The sequence below is a fragment of the Phoenix dactylifera genome, unplaced genomic scaffold (genome assembly GCF_009389715.1).
Source record: "Phoenix dactylifera cultivar Barhee BC4 unplaced genomic scaffold, palm_55x_up_171113_PBpolish2nd_filt_p 000204F, whole genome shotgun sequence".
NCBI classification, from domain to species: Eukaryota; Viridiplantae; Streptophyta; class Magnoliopsida; order Arecales; family Arecaceae; genus Phoenix; species Phoenix dactylifera.
This window is the reverse complement of record NW_024067722.1, coordinates 887,881-904,422: the sequence shown is the minus strand read 5'-3', so window position 1 is coordinate 904,422 and position 16,542 is coordinate 887,881. Positions and strand designations below refer to the sequence as shown.

General features: G+C 40.4%; 1 protein-coding gene across 1 annotated transcript; it reads left to right on the top strand.

Annotated features, from left to right (window-relative positions):
* Positions 1-510: 510 nt before the first annotated feature.
* On the top strand, positions 511-6,166 carry LOC103723771 (the record flags this gene model as incomplete). The annotated part of the gene is made up of 8 exons (XM_039117294.1): positions 511-698; positions 1,150-1,225; positions 1,522-1,607; positions 1,735-1,972; positions 2,069-2,093; positions 2,543-2,558; positions 2,676-2,826; positions 5,746-6,166. Coding segments are annotated over 8 exons (999 nt in total), but the record flags the coding sequence as incomplete, so codon positions are not given.
* Positions 6,167-16,542: the final 10,376 nt, after the last annotated feature.

The following is a 16,542-nucleotide window of genomic DNA, read 5'->3' as shown; positions in this document are numbered from 1 at the left end:
CGGCCCGAATTGACCACGCCGGCGCCGTCGGCCGGCCGAATCTCCCAAAAGGAACTTCCGAAACAGGGAAGTAAAACCCACTGATTCCCATCGTTTCTCTCCCCTTAAATCAAAAAAAAATAGGTCTATGTTGTCTTGCTCACCTCCGGTCGTCGACGAGTGTTTCCCGGCGGCGATGGCGGCTCTGGGGACGACGAGGCTCCGGCGATCTTCTCAAAAGAGGGGAAAAAGAAGAGGAAGGGATGGGAAGGATGGGCTCTCAGAGAAAAGAGAAAGGGAGAGAGAGAGAGAGAGAGAGGAGAGAGGGAAGAGGGAAGAGGGAAGAGGGGGGTGGGGCGGAGATCCCGCTGGCCGTTCGCGGCCGCGCGTGTTCATCGTGGGAAGACCACAATGAACAGACTGAAGTCGGCATCCATTGCCGACTTCAGTTCATTGGGCCCAAGAACGGGCCCAATTTCAGGTCTTTACAGGATCTCTTTACTTTGTCTTCACTTTGTGCAAAATCTTCAGATGAGGCCAAGTTTCCACCTATTAGGCCTAGATGATGAGAATGAGGTGGCTTCAAAGATGGAGACTAGCTCCATACGTCAGCTTTGGCATCAAAATGGGAGGTGCCCCAAGGACACCATCCCTATTAGGAGGACCAAGAAGGATGATGTGATGAGAGCCAGCTCTGTCGAAAGATACGGAAAGAAGAGGCACCATCCCTAGTAGGAGGACCAAGAAGGATGATGTGAACAATGGATGGACAACAAAAATAAATATTTTTCTTTTTGTATATTCAAGTAATTAAATAGCCCGCAAGAAAGAGAGAGAAATCTTGTTATGAAAATCCTTCATTATGGAGGAAACAATTGATGGACAATTAATTTGATAATCAGATAAGCTTTTTCAATTAATGCACAAAATTAAGCAGAATCTGTGGCATTTAATTTAAGTAAGAATATTCTTGATATATAAGTAAGATATTCTTTGATATATAATAGGCAACCAGGAAGAAGAAGTTTGTTATATATATATTGGATGGTGTATGTTTTATTTTCATTGAAAGGGTTTGAAAGAAAGGGCTATGGAGGTGCACATAGTATGAGCCATGGCCTGGTCGCACTATTGCTGGTGATGATTTGCTTATCTTGCATCATGGTCTAGAGTGTGGGCTACAATCGAGCAGTTCGAGGTGCAGCAACACCTGATTCGATTGGATAAACCTGTCAAAAGCATCAAGGTCTACCATCCCACTATTCTTTCAATTATTTTTTTTTTTTGATTTTTTGTAAGAAACATTTTTTGTTCATTGTAAAGAGTTTTAAGAAGATTTTATAAATTATTTTAATCAGAAATGTATTTTGAAAATATTTTTTGTTTTCACCTTTTTTGTTGGTTCAGTACAATCCCATCAAGTTTCTACTGTTAATTTTTCCTCTTCTTATCACAACTTATTTTTTTTTTGGCATTTTTCCACTGTTATGCTTCTTAATTTGTGGTTTCATTTGCTCTAATGTTTGTTTCTTTAAAAACGAGCCCGATGGGGATATCATAGACTGTGTCCATATCTCTCATCAGCCAGCCTTCGATCATCCTTCGCTCAAAAAACCATACTATCCAGGGTGTGCTCTCTTCCCTTCACACTTTCTATTCTTTTCAAGTCCTTCACCTTTTCACTTAATGTTTACACCTAGCAGTCTCGTTTACTTTGTCTTTCACTTTATGCAAAATCTTCAGATGAGGACCAAGTTTCCACCCATTAGGCTTATATGATGAGAAGAGGGTGGCATCAAAGATGGAAACTAGCTCCATACCTCAACTTTGGCATCAAAATGGGAGGTGCCCAGAGGACACCATCCCTATTAGGAGGACTAAGAAGGGCGATGTGCCGAGGGCTAGCTTTATCGAAAGATTTGGAAAGAACATGCGTAGGACAATCCAAATGCCAACTTCTATAGAATCCAACAGGAATAATAATAGGCATGAGGTATATAGTTTTGAAAATTTATGAAAAGGAGTAACCTTGGAGTGAAGTATCTCTAACCTTTCCCATTTGTGTTTGTTGGTGGGTTTTCTTGAGTAGCATGCAATTGTTTATGTAAGGGGAGGTAAGTACTTATGGAGCAAAGGCAACCATAAATGTGTGGAACCCGAAGCTGGAACACGAAGATGAGTTCAGTCTGTCCTCAACTTTGGATTCTTGGGGGTCCTACAGAGGTTCTCAATACCATCGAAGCTGGCTGGCATGTATATTATTGCTTCAATTTCGGAATAAATGGAAAGTAGTTTTTAATTATATGAAATTTTGAAAGTTCTCGCTTCATGCATTAATTAACTACAGCCGGTTACTCTTTGGTGTGGAAAAAATCAGGTTGATCCATTTCTGTATGGAGATCATAGAACAAGGACTATTTACTTTCTGGACGGTAGGTAACATTTCTTCATTTTTCCGTATTTTCTATGGTTGTTTCTATTAGTTTCCGTCTTTCCTTATGTTGTCCTACCTTATCTTCCAAGTGTTTTTGATAAGTTATCTTATATTGTTCATTATTTTTAGTTTTTGGTTCTTTCTGGTCAATTATATGATAGAGATGAGTGCCACAGACATTCCTGATTTCGACGTCAGACAACATAAGGCAACAATTATGAAAAATTGGAAGGCTTCTAATATTTTTCACATGAAATTGTAGGGTGACGGTTATAAATCAGAGTAGCTGCCTACAACCTACAATGCTCTGGGTTGTTCAAGTCAACAAGGAGGGGTATGCATTGGGAGCCAACATTTACCCCATTCTAGCTGTGGTGGACGCCAATATGAAATACACTTTGTCTCTCTGGAAGGTAAAAACAAAAGATTCATAAAATGTTTATTTCTTCTCCTAACTCCACAACCCTCAACATAACAAAAACTACAATAGTCATGTTAATCAAGTTTCACTTTTCACCTATAAATAAGATGAATGTTTACATGGTTTTCATTTTTTGAGTAGGATCCAAAACGGGGAATTGGTGCTGCAGTAGGGAATCAATCTCCAGTGGGTGTACTGGCCTTCTCCTTACTCCCTCATCTGTCCGATAGTGCCTCAGCGATACAATGGGGAGGGAGGTTGTGAACTTAAATTCAAATGGTCAGCACACCTCCCACGAGATGGGGCAGTGGCCATTTCCCAAGAAGGTTTTGGCAAGGCGAGCCTTCTTCAAAAGACATACGAATAGTTGATAAGTCCAACTATCTCCAAGCTCCTCGAGGGATTCGCACTTTCGCTACCCGATCCAATTGCTATAATGTGCACCCTAAGAACAATGGTTACATCTACTATGGGGGTCCTGGTAGAAATCCTAAATGTACGTAGAAGGGCGTAGCTTTTTGTATCTCCATCTTGTTGGGCAAAGCCAATAATGAAAAAAATAATTGCGAACAATCGGTGGACAACAAAAAATAAATATTTTTCTTTCCGTATATTCAAGTAAATTATCAAAATCATCGAGCACTAACAATCAAGCCACACAGTCAATAATCAATATGAAAATAATTTAATAGCCCACAAGAAAGAGAGAAGAATCTGTTATGGAAATCCTTCGGCTTGGAGGATAACCGCCACTGCATTCGGTTCAGGCAAAACTTCCACCATTGTGAAAATATTGGGAATATAGAGCGCATTTCTTCTAAAGCTAGAGATCCCCATATATCAATATCATCACATATGGGGTGGAATTTTAACAAAAAGCCAAGAAAATCTCTTGAAGTGGGTATGCTAAATCGAATTAAACAAGAGGTGAAATCAACGGGGCAAGCCATTAAAGTTGAAGAACAAACTACCAGGTTTCACCACCTAAAAGTTGAGTAAAATTGGAGGTAAAATTACCATGCAATCTTCAAACAAACTCTCTGATCCAGGAGGATTATCAAACTCAATGTGAACTACTTTGGCCACTATAGGTTAGACTAGACATGGTCCAGTAGTGAGATCGCATCGAGAAGCTAAATCATGTGTCAAACTTTTGGAGTTATAACTTGGTCATACAATACTCGATTTAGATGATGTGTCTTTTTTTTCAAATGGATTACTGTTTGAAATGGATGGTCATGACCAATTTTATCGTTTGGAATACGAAATGGGCCGATCAAATCAAAAATTTTCTTTTTGGGATAGATTTTGACCAGCCGTATGTTTCCGATTTAGGAAAAATTAGATAGAGCGACTGAAAGCAAAGTCAATATAGAAGAAGAGATCTATCTCTTTTAGGATTTTAGTTTTTTTTCATGATTTATTTCAACTAGTGATATCTAATTTGAGAGCTAAGTTTTATTTTAACTGAAGGGGGAATTTGATGTGGATTGTTCGAGAGCAGATCTCACTAATATAAATGGAGACCATGTATCTTAGTAGCAGCTTTGTATCTCTTACTTTTCCATTTCTTTCCCTTTGCTCCTTCGTCTTTCTCATTTATGTTTGTTCGTGGGTCTTCTTGAGCAGCATGCAATTGTTTATGTAAAGGGAGATAAGTATTATGGAGCAAAGGCAACCATGAATGTATGGGAACCCGAAGCTGGAACAGCAAAATGAGTTCAGTCTGTCTCAACTTTGGATTATTGGGGGTCCTGAAGAACTTCTCAATACCATCGAAGCTGTGGCTGGCATGTATATTATTGTTTCAATTTTGAATAAATAGAAAGTAGTTTTAATTATATGAAATTTTGAAAGTTCTCTCTTCATGCATTAATTATCTTCAGCTGGTTGCTCTTTGGTCCCCAAAAAAATCAGGTGTATGCATTTCTGTATGGAGATAATAAAACAAGGCTATTTACCTACTGGACTGTAAGTTAATATTCCTTCATTTTTCTCTTGTCCTATATGAGTTGTTTTTATAAAAAGTATAAAGATTGGGTGTCTTCTTATATTTTACCCTAAAAATTTTAGGATGATGGTTATCATTCAACAGGCCGCCACAACCTACTCTGCTCTGGGTTCGTTCAAGTCGACAAGGAGATTGCATTGGGTGCCACCGTCTACCCCATTTCTAGCTATGGTGGATGCCAATATGACACTACACAAAAAAGGACATTACCGACTCTTATTTGCCGACGCTTATTTCAAGCGTCGGCAAAAAAATTTTTCCGTCAACATTTACCGACGCTTTTTAAAAGCGTCGGCTAATGACGACGCTTATAAGCGTCGTCGAAGTTAATATGTAATTAGCGACACTTTTAACGACGCTTAAAAGCGTCGTTAAAGGCGTCGTCGGAAGCCAAAAAATCACCTCATTTTAGTCCCACATCGGCGGATCTGAAAAAAAAATTGTTTATATAGCCAAAACCCAACCACTCTGCACGGATGGAATGAAGGTACCGATCAGGAAGGTTGTTTGTATTTCTGAATGGAGGAGAAGATGCAGACCGCAAATGGTAATTTTTTTTTGTAAATGGAAATTCGCGACGCTTTAAAGCGTCGGGAAAGAGCGACGCTTTAAAGCGTCGCTAAATTGGAAGGGAAATATTTTTCCACTCTACCGACGCTTTTAAGCGTCGCTAATAGCCAAAAAAAAAAAGCGTCGCTAATGTCCAGGTTTCTAATGTCCAGGTTTCTTGTAGTAATTAAATCACCTTGAAGGTAAAAACAAAAGATTCACAAGATGTTTATTTCTTGTCCTAAATCACATACTCTCAGTGTAGCAAAACTACAATAGTCATGTTTAATTACTTTTTTAACTTTTCACCTATAATTAATAATGAATGTTTATATGGTTCTCATTTTTGAGCAGGATCCAAAATCGGGGAATTGGTGGCTGCAGTATGGGAATCAATCTCCATTGGGCTACTGGCCTTCTTCCTTGTTCCGTTATCTGTCGGACGGTGCCTCAGAGATACGACGGGGAGGGGAGGTTGTGAACTTAAATTCAAATGGTCAGCAAACCTCCACAGAGATGGGTAGCAGCCATTTCCCAGTAGAAAGTCTTGGCAAGGCGAGCTACTCCTAGAACATTCAAATAGTTGATAAGTCCAACCATCTTCAAGCTCCTCACGGGATTGCCCCTTCCACTACGCAATCCAGCTGCTTTAATGTGCACATTGACAACAATGGTAGAAATCCCAGTTGTCCATTGAAAAATACAATCATGAATATATAATTGCGAACAATGAATGCACAACGAGAATAAACAATCAATGGTTACTCTGTCACGGCACATTTTTACAGCCCATGACAGGTTCCATATTCTGCTTGTCTCGGAAAATATTAGGAAGGACAGGTCGCTGGATTGGGAGTGCTAACCATGCAGTGCCAGGTTAAGACTCTAAATTAATTTGTATTTAGAAAGCAAAAGTTGACATTTAATGCATGCTTTACAATGAATTGGAGGACATATACTCTTTTGGGATGTGCCACATACACATTACTCACCAAAATTTATTCAGAACAAAATGGTGAAGTTACAACGGAGTAGAGAAAGTATACAGGATTTTCAAAGGAGTTACAAAGGAGGTGTTCCGGCACACAAGAACCACTCCTTAGCAAGAGAGACAGTGAAGAGGAGACTCGGAAGAAAGAAAATCTGAAAAGAATGAGAGTGCAGCAAGGTAGCATAGTTCAAAGCTGCAGGTTTCTCATCATATAGTCTCCATCAGAAAAAGGAAACCGAGGCAATACAAGAGGAACAGCCTGCTGGAGGGAACCTTTAGTGCAATTTGAGGGGAGGATGCTTCATCATAGTCTCCATCCTGCGAGAGAACTTCTAGCTGACCCATTTCTCCAAGTTGATGATCATGGTACGCCTGGGAAATACCTCCCAAGCTTTGAACCCAAAACCCCCTCTCAAGTAGAGGGGTGAACCACTGGGCTGTAACTCAGCTTGCCTAATTCTGTGTGTACTTATCACAAATGATTCATACAGTACTGCACAATGGTTTGTGCCATCCTTCAACTAAAATATTTTACACACACAAGTTCAATTCAGAAAGGGGCTTGCATCCTGAATTTAGCATCATGTTTCCTGAATCCAAGCTAGCATTTCTATTTCAGATTGAGCTTCCCACATTTTTAACAAAAGACAAGGGTGAAAAAGGCTTTGGGAGACTGAGAAAACTAGCACAAGTTAACCAGATAAATAAGCGAGCTTGGGTAGTATGAGCATCAAGTGTCAACCAAGGTTTGAGAACTCGGTTTCAGATTTGATTTTGGTTTCTTCCCTGAGTCTAAAATTCAGCAATTTCCATGGTTCTGAACTCCAATTTGGCCATTTCTTTTCAAAACCGAAAAAAAAAAAATCCAGAAGCATCATGAGTTGAAGTTAGAGAAAATATGATCCACTAAAATAATTTTTCAATATATTTTGCCAGTGCTTCTGCATTCAAAAAAACAAAAAACTATACTTTGGATTAAAATATTAGAAGACCATGTTTAGAGTGCGATATATCATTTAATTCTTTGACATCAATTTAATAGACGACAATTTTAACCGTATTATTAGTGGCAGCACAAGGCCTTTCATATTGACATAAATATTAAGGAAATTAAAAAAATTCTTTCAACCTAATGGCCTGATTGGCCTGGGTTTTGAGGATCCAAATTACACCTGGTGCAACAATAAACCGCATCTTGCTCGTATTTAAGAAATATTATACCGTGTGCTACCTTCGGACGAGTGGATGGATCTATTTTCCGAATCAAAGGAGGTGTGTCAATGTCATGTGGCTTACTATGCTTCTAATCATTGTCCAATTTTAATTGATGGTAAGAATAAGTTCCTTAATATTATTACTCCATTTTGCTTTGAAAAATTCTGATTGCCTTGCAGGGGAATTCAGGAAGTGGTTCGACAAGCCTGGAGACGCTATGGCCATTACTCTCCATGGGTTCGAGTAGCCTTGATTCCACACTGAAATCGGACATCCTGCCCCAATATTGTCTCTAGTTTTATATAGGGATAAGGGTAACAATATTTCACGTCGTAATTAGTAGTAAAATATGCTATAGTGCAACAGCTACCTACGTCAAATAGCTCGTCAAAGCGAGTGTGAACGGTGGGCATTCAGCAGTCCATGTCTTCCTTCCCCCACAAAAAATCCACAGTGAAGAAAAGAAACAAGCAGTGGAGACCGGCACCTCTCGAGCTATTCCACTCCAAGCTGGTACTCCCGGAGACTTGACGAACGGACCATCCTTCTCACCGAACGTAGTAATTATAAGGTTAATTTCTAATAAGAACGACCTAAGGAATCCAGCGTCAGGAAAGCAATAAGGACGGTGCATGCATCATGCATGTACCGCCAATAAGACAGCTTCATGCTTCTGTAAGGGAGTATTTGGATGCTGGAAGATTTCATCGAAAGGATTTTAACAGGCCGAGATCACATTTTCCAACAGAAAGTTAATGAGGTCCCTAGGGATATTATAAATCGTCCATAACTCACGGTCTCTCCTCTTTGGCCTTCCTTCCACTATCGGATATTTAAGAAGCACGCAAATTTGGACGCATTTAAATTCAGATTTTCTTCGCCACAACAGGAAGCAAACTACGTATAAAGCGCACTGATTTTTTACTGACCATAATTTGGACATAGGATAGCCAAAGAGATCTCAAATATAAAGGGAAATATTCTTTTCCCATAGTTTCTTGCAACTGAACAATGCTTCTTTCTGGCCTTTTCCTTCGACCTAGTATGGGCTGTCTCTATCCTCCTTCTACGTCCATTGCTATCGAGTGCCGTATCATGACTGCCATCCCAAGCTGAAATGGGCTGGTTCCCTCCTCAGTTTCCATTCCATTTTCTTCCCACCCGGTTTTCCATCCTCGGTAGCGAGCGAGGAGGATTCTGAAGACCAACAACCTCGAGCGACCTGCCATTCTTGGCAGGGGATTCTTGATCGAGCCACCAGCTGGGAGGGATGGATTAAATTGTGAGGAATCATGTGGGCATGTGTTTAGTCCCACATCGGTTATTCGCCAAAAAGATCTTGCGTACTTATACAGGATTAAAGAATCAAAAAAATACTTTTTGGTTAGCTTTTTTGGGTGAGATCTTGCATTGTGATACATGGTATTAGAGCGCACTCGGTCCATAACCTATGTGTACTCGAGGGACGCTGCAACACGGTTTCTTAAAAGCTGACCATGATGTGTGATGATTTTCTTGTGGTGCACGGTACCGAAGCTATGGTGCGGGCCATAATCTAGCAAGTGGAGGTGTGGCAGCACTTGTGTCGTCTTTCCGGTCACGGTTCTCTTCACATATTGTCTCTATTTAGCAAAATATCTTTTAGGAATTGATATATTATTATTATTATTATTATTTTGTCAATATAAAGAGACTCATCCTAGCCATTCCTTGTTAGTGGATGAAATTCACCTTGGTTGTTAAATGGTTATCTTTTGCTTATCTATTTAAATGGCTAACCATGAAACGAATCACATCCTTTTCTTTCTTATTTTGCCCGACTAATAGGGGAGGAGTTTCCCTCCCTGTTCGCCGGAGCCAGTCACCTCTTTCCTTTCTTCTCCTCCATTTGCGGGCGAGATCGACGCCCGTCATCGCCCCATCCCATACCAGCTCAGGGTGTTAGAAAACCCCGATCATGCCGCTGAAATTTAAAAAATTCAGATGCAGCGCAAGAGGCATGTGCGGGATTAACCGTTCATCGCATGAACGTTGTTTAAAAATCGTTCGTAGATAGATAAGGATTAAAAACTTTTAAATAGCATTAGAAGATCAGATCTTCACCTTTGTGCGGGTAGATGATCACCACAAACTGATGATCGTGGTTTAGGATGAAGGTTCGCTTGAAGCCGTTCAAGTGCCCGGCCTCTACGGGTATCCACACGAAGCAGAAAACCGATCCAAGCTTTCTATCTCCCCGGGGTGCTAGCTCCCTTGCAGAGATAACTTTGATGGCTGATATCCTCCCTTTCAATCAATCCTTGATTGTGCTTGGGAGGAGGAAGAAGAAGGATGAAGAGAAGAAGAGGAACGAAGCCCTACAGCCTTCTTTTTCTTCCTTGCGTTGGAACCAAACGGTGGAGGAAGAAGGAGGCCACCAAGATCCTTTTCTTCCCTTTGTTGTTGGTGGCTGAAAAGAGAGGAGAGGAGGGTGGCCACGTGATGGAGAGGAGGAGGGCTTCACTTATCATTAGGGCACCTCCTTTCAAAGCCTTATAAAGGCATCTAGGGCTCCTATTTGGTTTAGTCCAAATCATGAATCAATTGGGTTCAATCTATGCTAGTCCTAATCCAATTAGAACTTGAATGAACCATGACTCAATTGAACTCTTCAATCCTAATCCAATTAGGAGTCATGTTGATTCATTAGATTAATAATTAATTAGGACTTAAGAAATCCTAATCCAATTAGGACTTGTTTAATTCTAGTCCTAATCCAATTAGGACTCTAATTTGAATTCGAAGTCCTAATCCGATTAGGACTCTAGGAATCCTACTCCAAGTAGGAATCCAAATTTAATTCAAAACTCCTAATCTAATTAGGATTGTAGGAATCCTACTCCAAGTAGGAATCCCAGTCCTACCCCAAATAGGATTCCTAGTCCAAGTAGGAATTCCAGTCCAAGTAGGAATCTCAGTCCAGGTAGGATTTCTAGTCCTAATTCAATTAGGACTCTAGGAATCTTACTCCAAGTAGGACTCTTGTTTTAAGTCCAATTAATTAATTCTCTTTGTTCCTTCTTCAGCTTATTATTGATCGAATTGATTAGTTGTGATTCCTAATCACGATTCAACCATCGGATCGGTCAATGTCTCTAGTGTGTGTGACCCCATAGGTTCTACTCTGACTGGTAGTGAGATATATTGTGATCTCTATCACAATATCATTGAAAACTCCTTTCAATGGGTCGGAACGATTCCAACTCTACTCATTAGGGCTTATCAATCATCGAGATAATCCCTATGAGTCCCACCATCCACCAGTGACACCTAGCAGCATGTAGTGGCTACCCAGCAGAATAGAATGATGAACCTCTAGGTGCAGTTATCATGTGATACAGTCCTTCTATCGTGGATCCCTACAGGACGGAGGTCATGGATAACTCGTTAAACCCCTTCGTCTGTCATATGTCAAGATTTATTTGACTCGAGTTCGATAGTGGAAAACTCTTTCTCCACTTTATATTACTGCCCTGGCCAAGGTCTTAGAACTCAGTCTAACAAATCACATAGGATCACTCTTCTTCTATCAAGGTCGATAGATTCCATGTAAGTGCATACCCTACTCCTACAGTGAACTTACTGCAGCCAATCTACACCACAAGGACCTATATGACTAGAGACCATGTATACGTGTAGTCAAACTACAATAACCTCACTGTGAGTAGCCGAAGCACCGCAGGTCAAAGGACCAGTCATACTACTGCAACATCAAGCAAGTCACTGACGAGTGGATAGACGTCCAAGTAACTTCTTGTCTTGGTCACGCTCAGTACCCTTGTTCTCTAACAAGCACCTGCACTATCACTTCAGTGTCCCTACACTGTGGACTCAAGTCTCGTCCATCCAGAAGGAAAGTGATCTGTGCACTGATCGGATCGATCACCATCCTCGTGATGATCCATTGATCAGGAGCATTTAGAAATTAATCACCAATGATACATGGCTCAAATTCTCAACTCTTGAGAATATGCATCATCATCTTATTAATTTCTTGGACGATTCATAGACACATAATTAATATGAATGAAAAGATGTCTTTTATTTATTCAATAATAAATAGTCAAGTACAAAATTATATCCCTAGAATTAACAATGTGTCAGCCAGATTGGCTTCTAGGGCATACATCTAACAATCTCCCACTTACACTAAAGCCAATCAGTCATATATCTAAGCCCCATCTTCTCAAGGTGGGCTTCAGTCTTTTGCTGACTTAGCTGCTTAGTGAACGGGTCTGCCATGTTATCCGCGGAGTCTACTCTCTGCACCTCTACATATTTCTTCTCAATATAGTCGCGTATGAGGTGGAAGCGCCGCTCTATGTGCTTGGACTTCTGATGAGACCTTGGCTCCATAGCTAGTGCTATGGTGCCAATGTTATCGCAGTAAAGTGTTATGACATCTAATGACATTACACCTAACTCTGCAATGAACTTTTAATTAGAAGGTTTCCACTGCACCCTTAGATACGGCTTAACATTCAGCTTCTAAGGTAGAATCTATAATGATTGGTTGTTTTGAAACTCTTCCAACTTACTGAACCACCATTGCACATATCTTGATGTGGACTTTCTATCATCAATATGTGTGCATCCTTCTACCTTCAACTCTGATCTTCTTCCAAAGACCAAGAACATGTCCTTAGTTCTTCTCAAGTACTTAAGACTGTTCTTCACAGCTATCCAGTGCTTTTTGCCTGGATCTGATTGACATATGCTCGTGACACTCACAGCATGTACTATATCAAGTCATGTACATAGCATGGCATACATGAGGCTCCCTATTGCTGATGCATAGGGGATCTTGCTCATGCGTTGAATCTCTTCAGATGTGTTGGGGCACATCTTCTTGGAGAGATTAATTCCATGCCTTAGGGGTAAGAGACCCCTTTTAGAGTTTTCCATGCTGAACCTTTTCAGCACTTCCTTTATATACATCTTCTGTGATAGGCCAAGCATCCTTTTAGATCTATCTCTATAGACCTTTATTCCCAAAATATAGGATGCTTCCCCAAGATCTTTCATGGAGAACCTTTTTGACAACCTGACCTTGACCGAGGTTAGCATGGGAATATCATTCCCTATCAGGAGGATGTCGTCCACGTACAGTACGAGAAATACAACAGCACTCCCACTAACCCTTTTGTAAACACATGGTTCCTCTTCGTTTTTGATGAAATCAAACGTTTTGATTGCATCATCGAAACGAGTGTTCCAACTCCGAGATGCTTGCTTTAGTCCATAGATGGACTTTTGCAGCTTGCAGACCTTGTGATCTCCATCACTGAAAGTAAAACCCAAAGGCTGTTCCATATAGATGTCTTCATCAAGATATCCATTCAGGAAAGCTGTTTTCACATCCATCTGCCAGATTTCATAATCATGAAATGCTGCAATGGCAAGCAATGTTCGGATGGATTTTAGCATGGCTACAGGTGAAAAGGTCTCCTGATAGTCAATGCCCTCGCGCTGACTATACCCTTTCGCCACAAGCCTTGCCTTATAGGTCTCTACCTCTCCATCCGAACCTATCTTCCTTTTGTAGATCCATTTGCATCCAATAGGTACAATACCTTCTGGTGGATCTACTAAGGTCCAGACTTGGTTGGAATGCATGGAGTCTAACTCTGACTTCATGGCTTCCAGCCATTTCTCGGAATCGATATCAGATATCGCCTCGTCGTAGGTTTTGGGATCCTGCGTGTGATCCCTATCTCCCACTAGGAACATTTTCTTGGTATCCTCTTCTAGTATACCTAAGTATCTATCGGGAGGATGGGAGACCCTACTAGATCTACGAGGTGGTCGAGGGACATCGTGTAGTGGCTCTGTATGAATGGGTTCGATAGGATCCATGACTCGTTGCTTTTCAGAGACTTTCTCTTCAAGCTCAATTTTCCTCCCATTGCCTCTATCAAGAATAAACTGGTTTTCCAAGAAGATGGCATGACGGCTCACAAACACATTGTGATCCTCTGAGACGTAAAAATTGTATCCTAATGACTCTTTAGGATATCCTATAAAACGAGCACTTATGGTCCTAGCCTCTAACTTGTTTGCCTGTAGTCTCTTGACATGGGCTGGACATCCCCAAATCTTGGTTTCTTACCATGTCATATCTCATATGGTGTGGTAGGAATGGACTTTAGAGGGAACTCTATTCAACAAGTAAATAGCTGAAAATAGGGCATCTATCTAAAGAAACAAGGGTAAATCAGTGAAGCTCATCATGGACTGGACCATATCAATAGAGTCCGATTCCTCCTCTCTGACACTCCATTGAGCTGAGGTGTACCAGGAGGAGTCCATTATGAAACTATACCATTCTCCTTGAGATAATCACGGAACTCTCCATTAAGGTATTCACTTCCTCGATCTGATCGAAGAACCTTAATGAGTTTTTGTGCTTATTTTTCTACTTCATATCTAAGCTTTTTGAACCTTTCAAAAGTTTCATATTTGTGTCTCATACACATATCCATACCGTGAGTAATCATCGGTAAAATGAAGTAAAAAATTACAACCCCTAGCCTGCACATCGAATGGCCACACACATCAGTGTGTACTAGGGTAAGTATTTTAGTGGACCTCCCTGTGTCCTACAAAGGATAATTTGGCCATCTTTTCTTAAAGGCAGAATTCACAAATCAAATATGACTCGAAAGTCAATGAGCCCAAAAGCTCATATTTCTCCAATTTGTTTATTCTGTCTTCTCCTATATGGCCAAGCCTGAGGTGCCACAAATACTTTAGATTTATCTCATTTTTGGATCTATTAGATCCTATGGTATTCACTGTTTACTCAGATATATTCACAGATACATCCATATGTATGTGATAGAGACTGTCAATCATAAAACCATGTTGAATCAATTTATTTTTCAAATAAAAATCTTTCTGTGCTAAATAAAATACAGAAATCAAATTTCTGCTAGCAATAGGTAACAGTCCCTAAGTATCTTGAGCATTTCTGATATACCTTCTGAAGGTCTGTCACCCTTTATGTTCTTTATGCTTTCCCATGTATGTAGGACAGTTCCTCTTCTAATGGCCGTCCATGATGCAATGAAAACATTTTTCCTTGCAATTGGCCTTTTCTTGAAACTTCCTCATTTGGCATTTTCTCGGTCTTCTGTTTCTTCGCAGGCTTTTTCTTCTTCCAAATAGACTCTCTCTTGGAAGTAGAAATCAACTTGACAGCGAAAACGATGCCTCTTGAACTTCTTCAAGGTCCCTAAGTTAGTTACCAATTTATTTAACAATTCTATTTTGGTGCATACAATCTTGTTCATATGGTAATTTACTATAAACTGTTCATATGAAGCTAGAAGGAATTGTGGGATCAGATCCGTTTGTAATTCCTTGTGCATGGTCATGCCGAGCTTCTCAAACTTCTTTAAGTCCTTTATCATGGTCAAACCATGATCATGGACATACTGCCCATCGTGCATCTTGGCTTTGAAGAGCCTCTTGGACACTTCAAACCGAGCTGCGTGACTCTGATCACCATACAACTCTTGTAGGTGATTTAATATGTCCCTGGCAGTCTTCATGTTCTCATGCTGGCATTGTAATGCATTGGACATGGATGCCATTGTGCAACACCTAACTTTATTGTCATTGTTCGTCCACTTAACAAGCGTCTTATGCTGATCAGTGATCGGACGGATTGGTAACACGGGGATTCCATGGTCTAGCATGTACCCGAATTTCTCATAATTCAAAACGATTTTTTTTTTTTGAAATTTGCTGAGCCAATCTTTATAATTGAGTTTGGTCAAACGGTTGTTCTATAGGATATGAGTTAAGAGTCTAGAAGCTGACTTTATAATCCTCAGAGAGTAAAGATTCTAGTTAGACTTTTGTACTTGATCCTAATCTGTTCTAAGGTCTTTTAGAACAAATGTAACTCCCACTATTTTCTCGAATTTCTCACACTCCCCTGGTAGGAAAACGGAAATTCCACACGACTAGGGTTTCTAGTAGGTACTGCGGTCCCACCGATTTACATGCCACCTCACCTAACAGTTATTGGTGACATATAGATTGATGAATGTACAACTCTTGTACAATGCTTCTCAAGCATGTTGCAGTGTAACTTGGTCTCTAAGCCATGAAAACCTCACCTAACAGTTATTGGTCTCATTTCTTAGTTAAGTCAGACCCACCGTATAACCGTAGGAATAAAGTCGTCATTGGGTCCTCACCTAACAGTTATTGGTGCCCAACCCTACCTTTACCCTACAACATCTCATGTCTATAGAGAGGTCCATTCCCCCGATGCAACTTGACCACTGTATCCAGCCGAGACAAATCAACATCAGAAAGGCCTTAGCAGCTCTACTACAGTGGAAGACCTATTGACTTAATATTGGTTAATCAGGTCTTAGTGTTTGCAACTTGAGCTCTTCATAAGAGGTAATCGAACAATTGGCCAGGTAAGCAGGTGGGAGGCTCCCCTTACTCAGAGAGTAAGGTCCTAATTAAGTAACCACCTTTCATGCTTTCCTAGACACCAATTAGATCAATTAGTCTAATATGACTTGCTCATGTTGGTTCCCTCTCGACTTGATTGAGGAGGTTTTAATTTAGGTCTCAATTGGGTTTGTTACATCACATGTAAACCTATCTACCCGGCTTTCATTCACATCACATGCAAACGGCACATCACAGGCAGTTATAATCGCAGCATCAAAATAAAGCTAAACTTTAAATAGGTGATGATCATGGATTCTAATTAGGTCGTATTACAAGCACATGCACGTCAATCGATCAATTGGTCTTCAACTCTTGAATTGGTTCCAAGCCTCCTTGATTCGATCCTTGACCAACTCTTGATCCAATCACCATCAACCGCTTAGACCCCTGTTCATCTCATGCCTGTCTTCAACTTGATCGTTGAC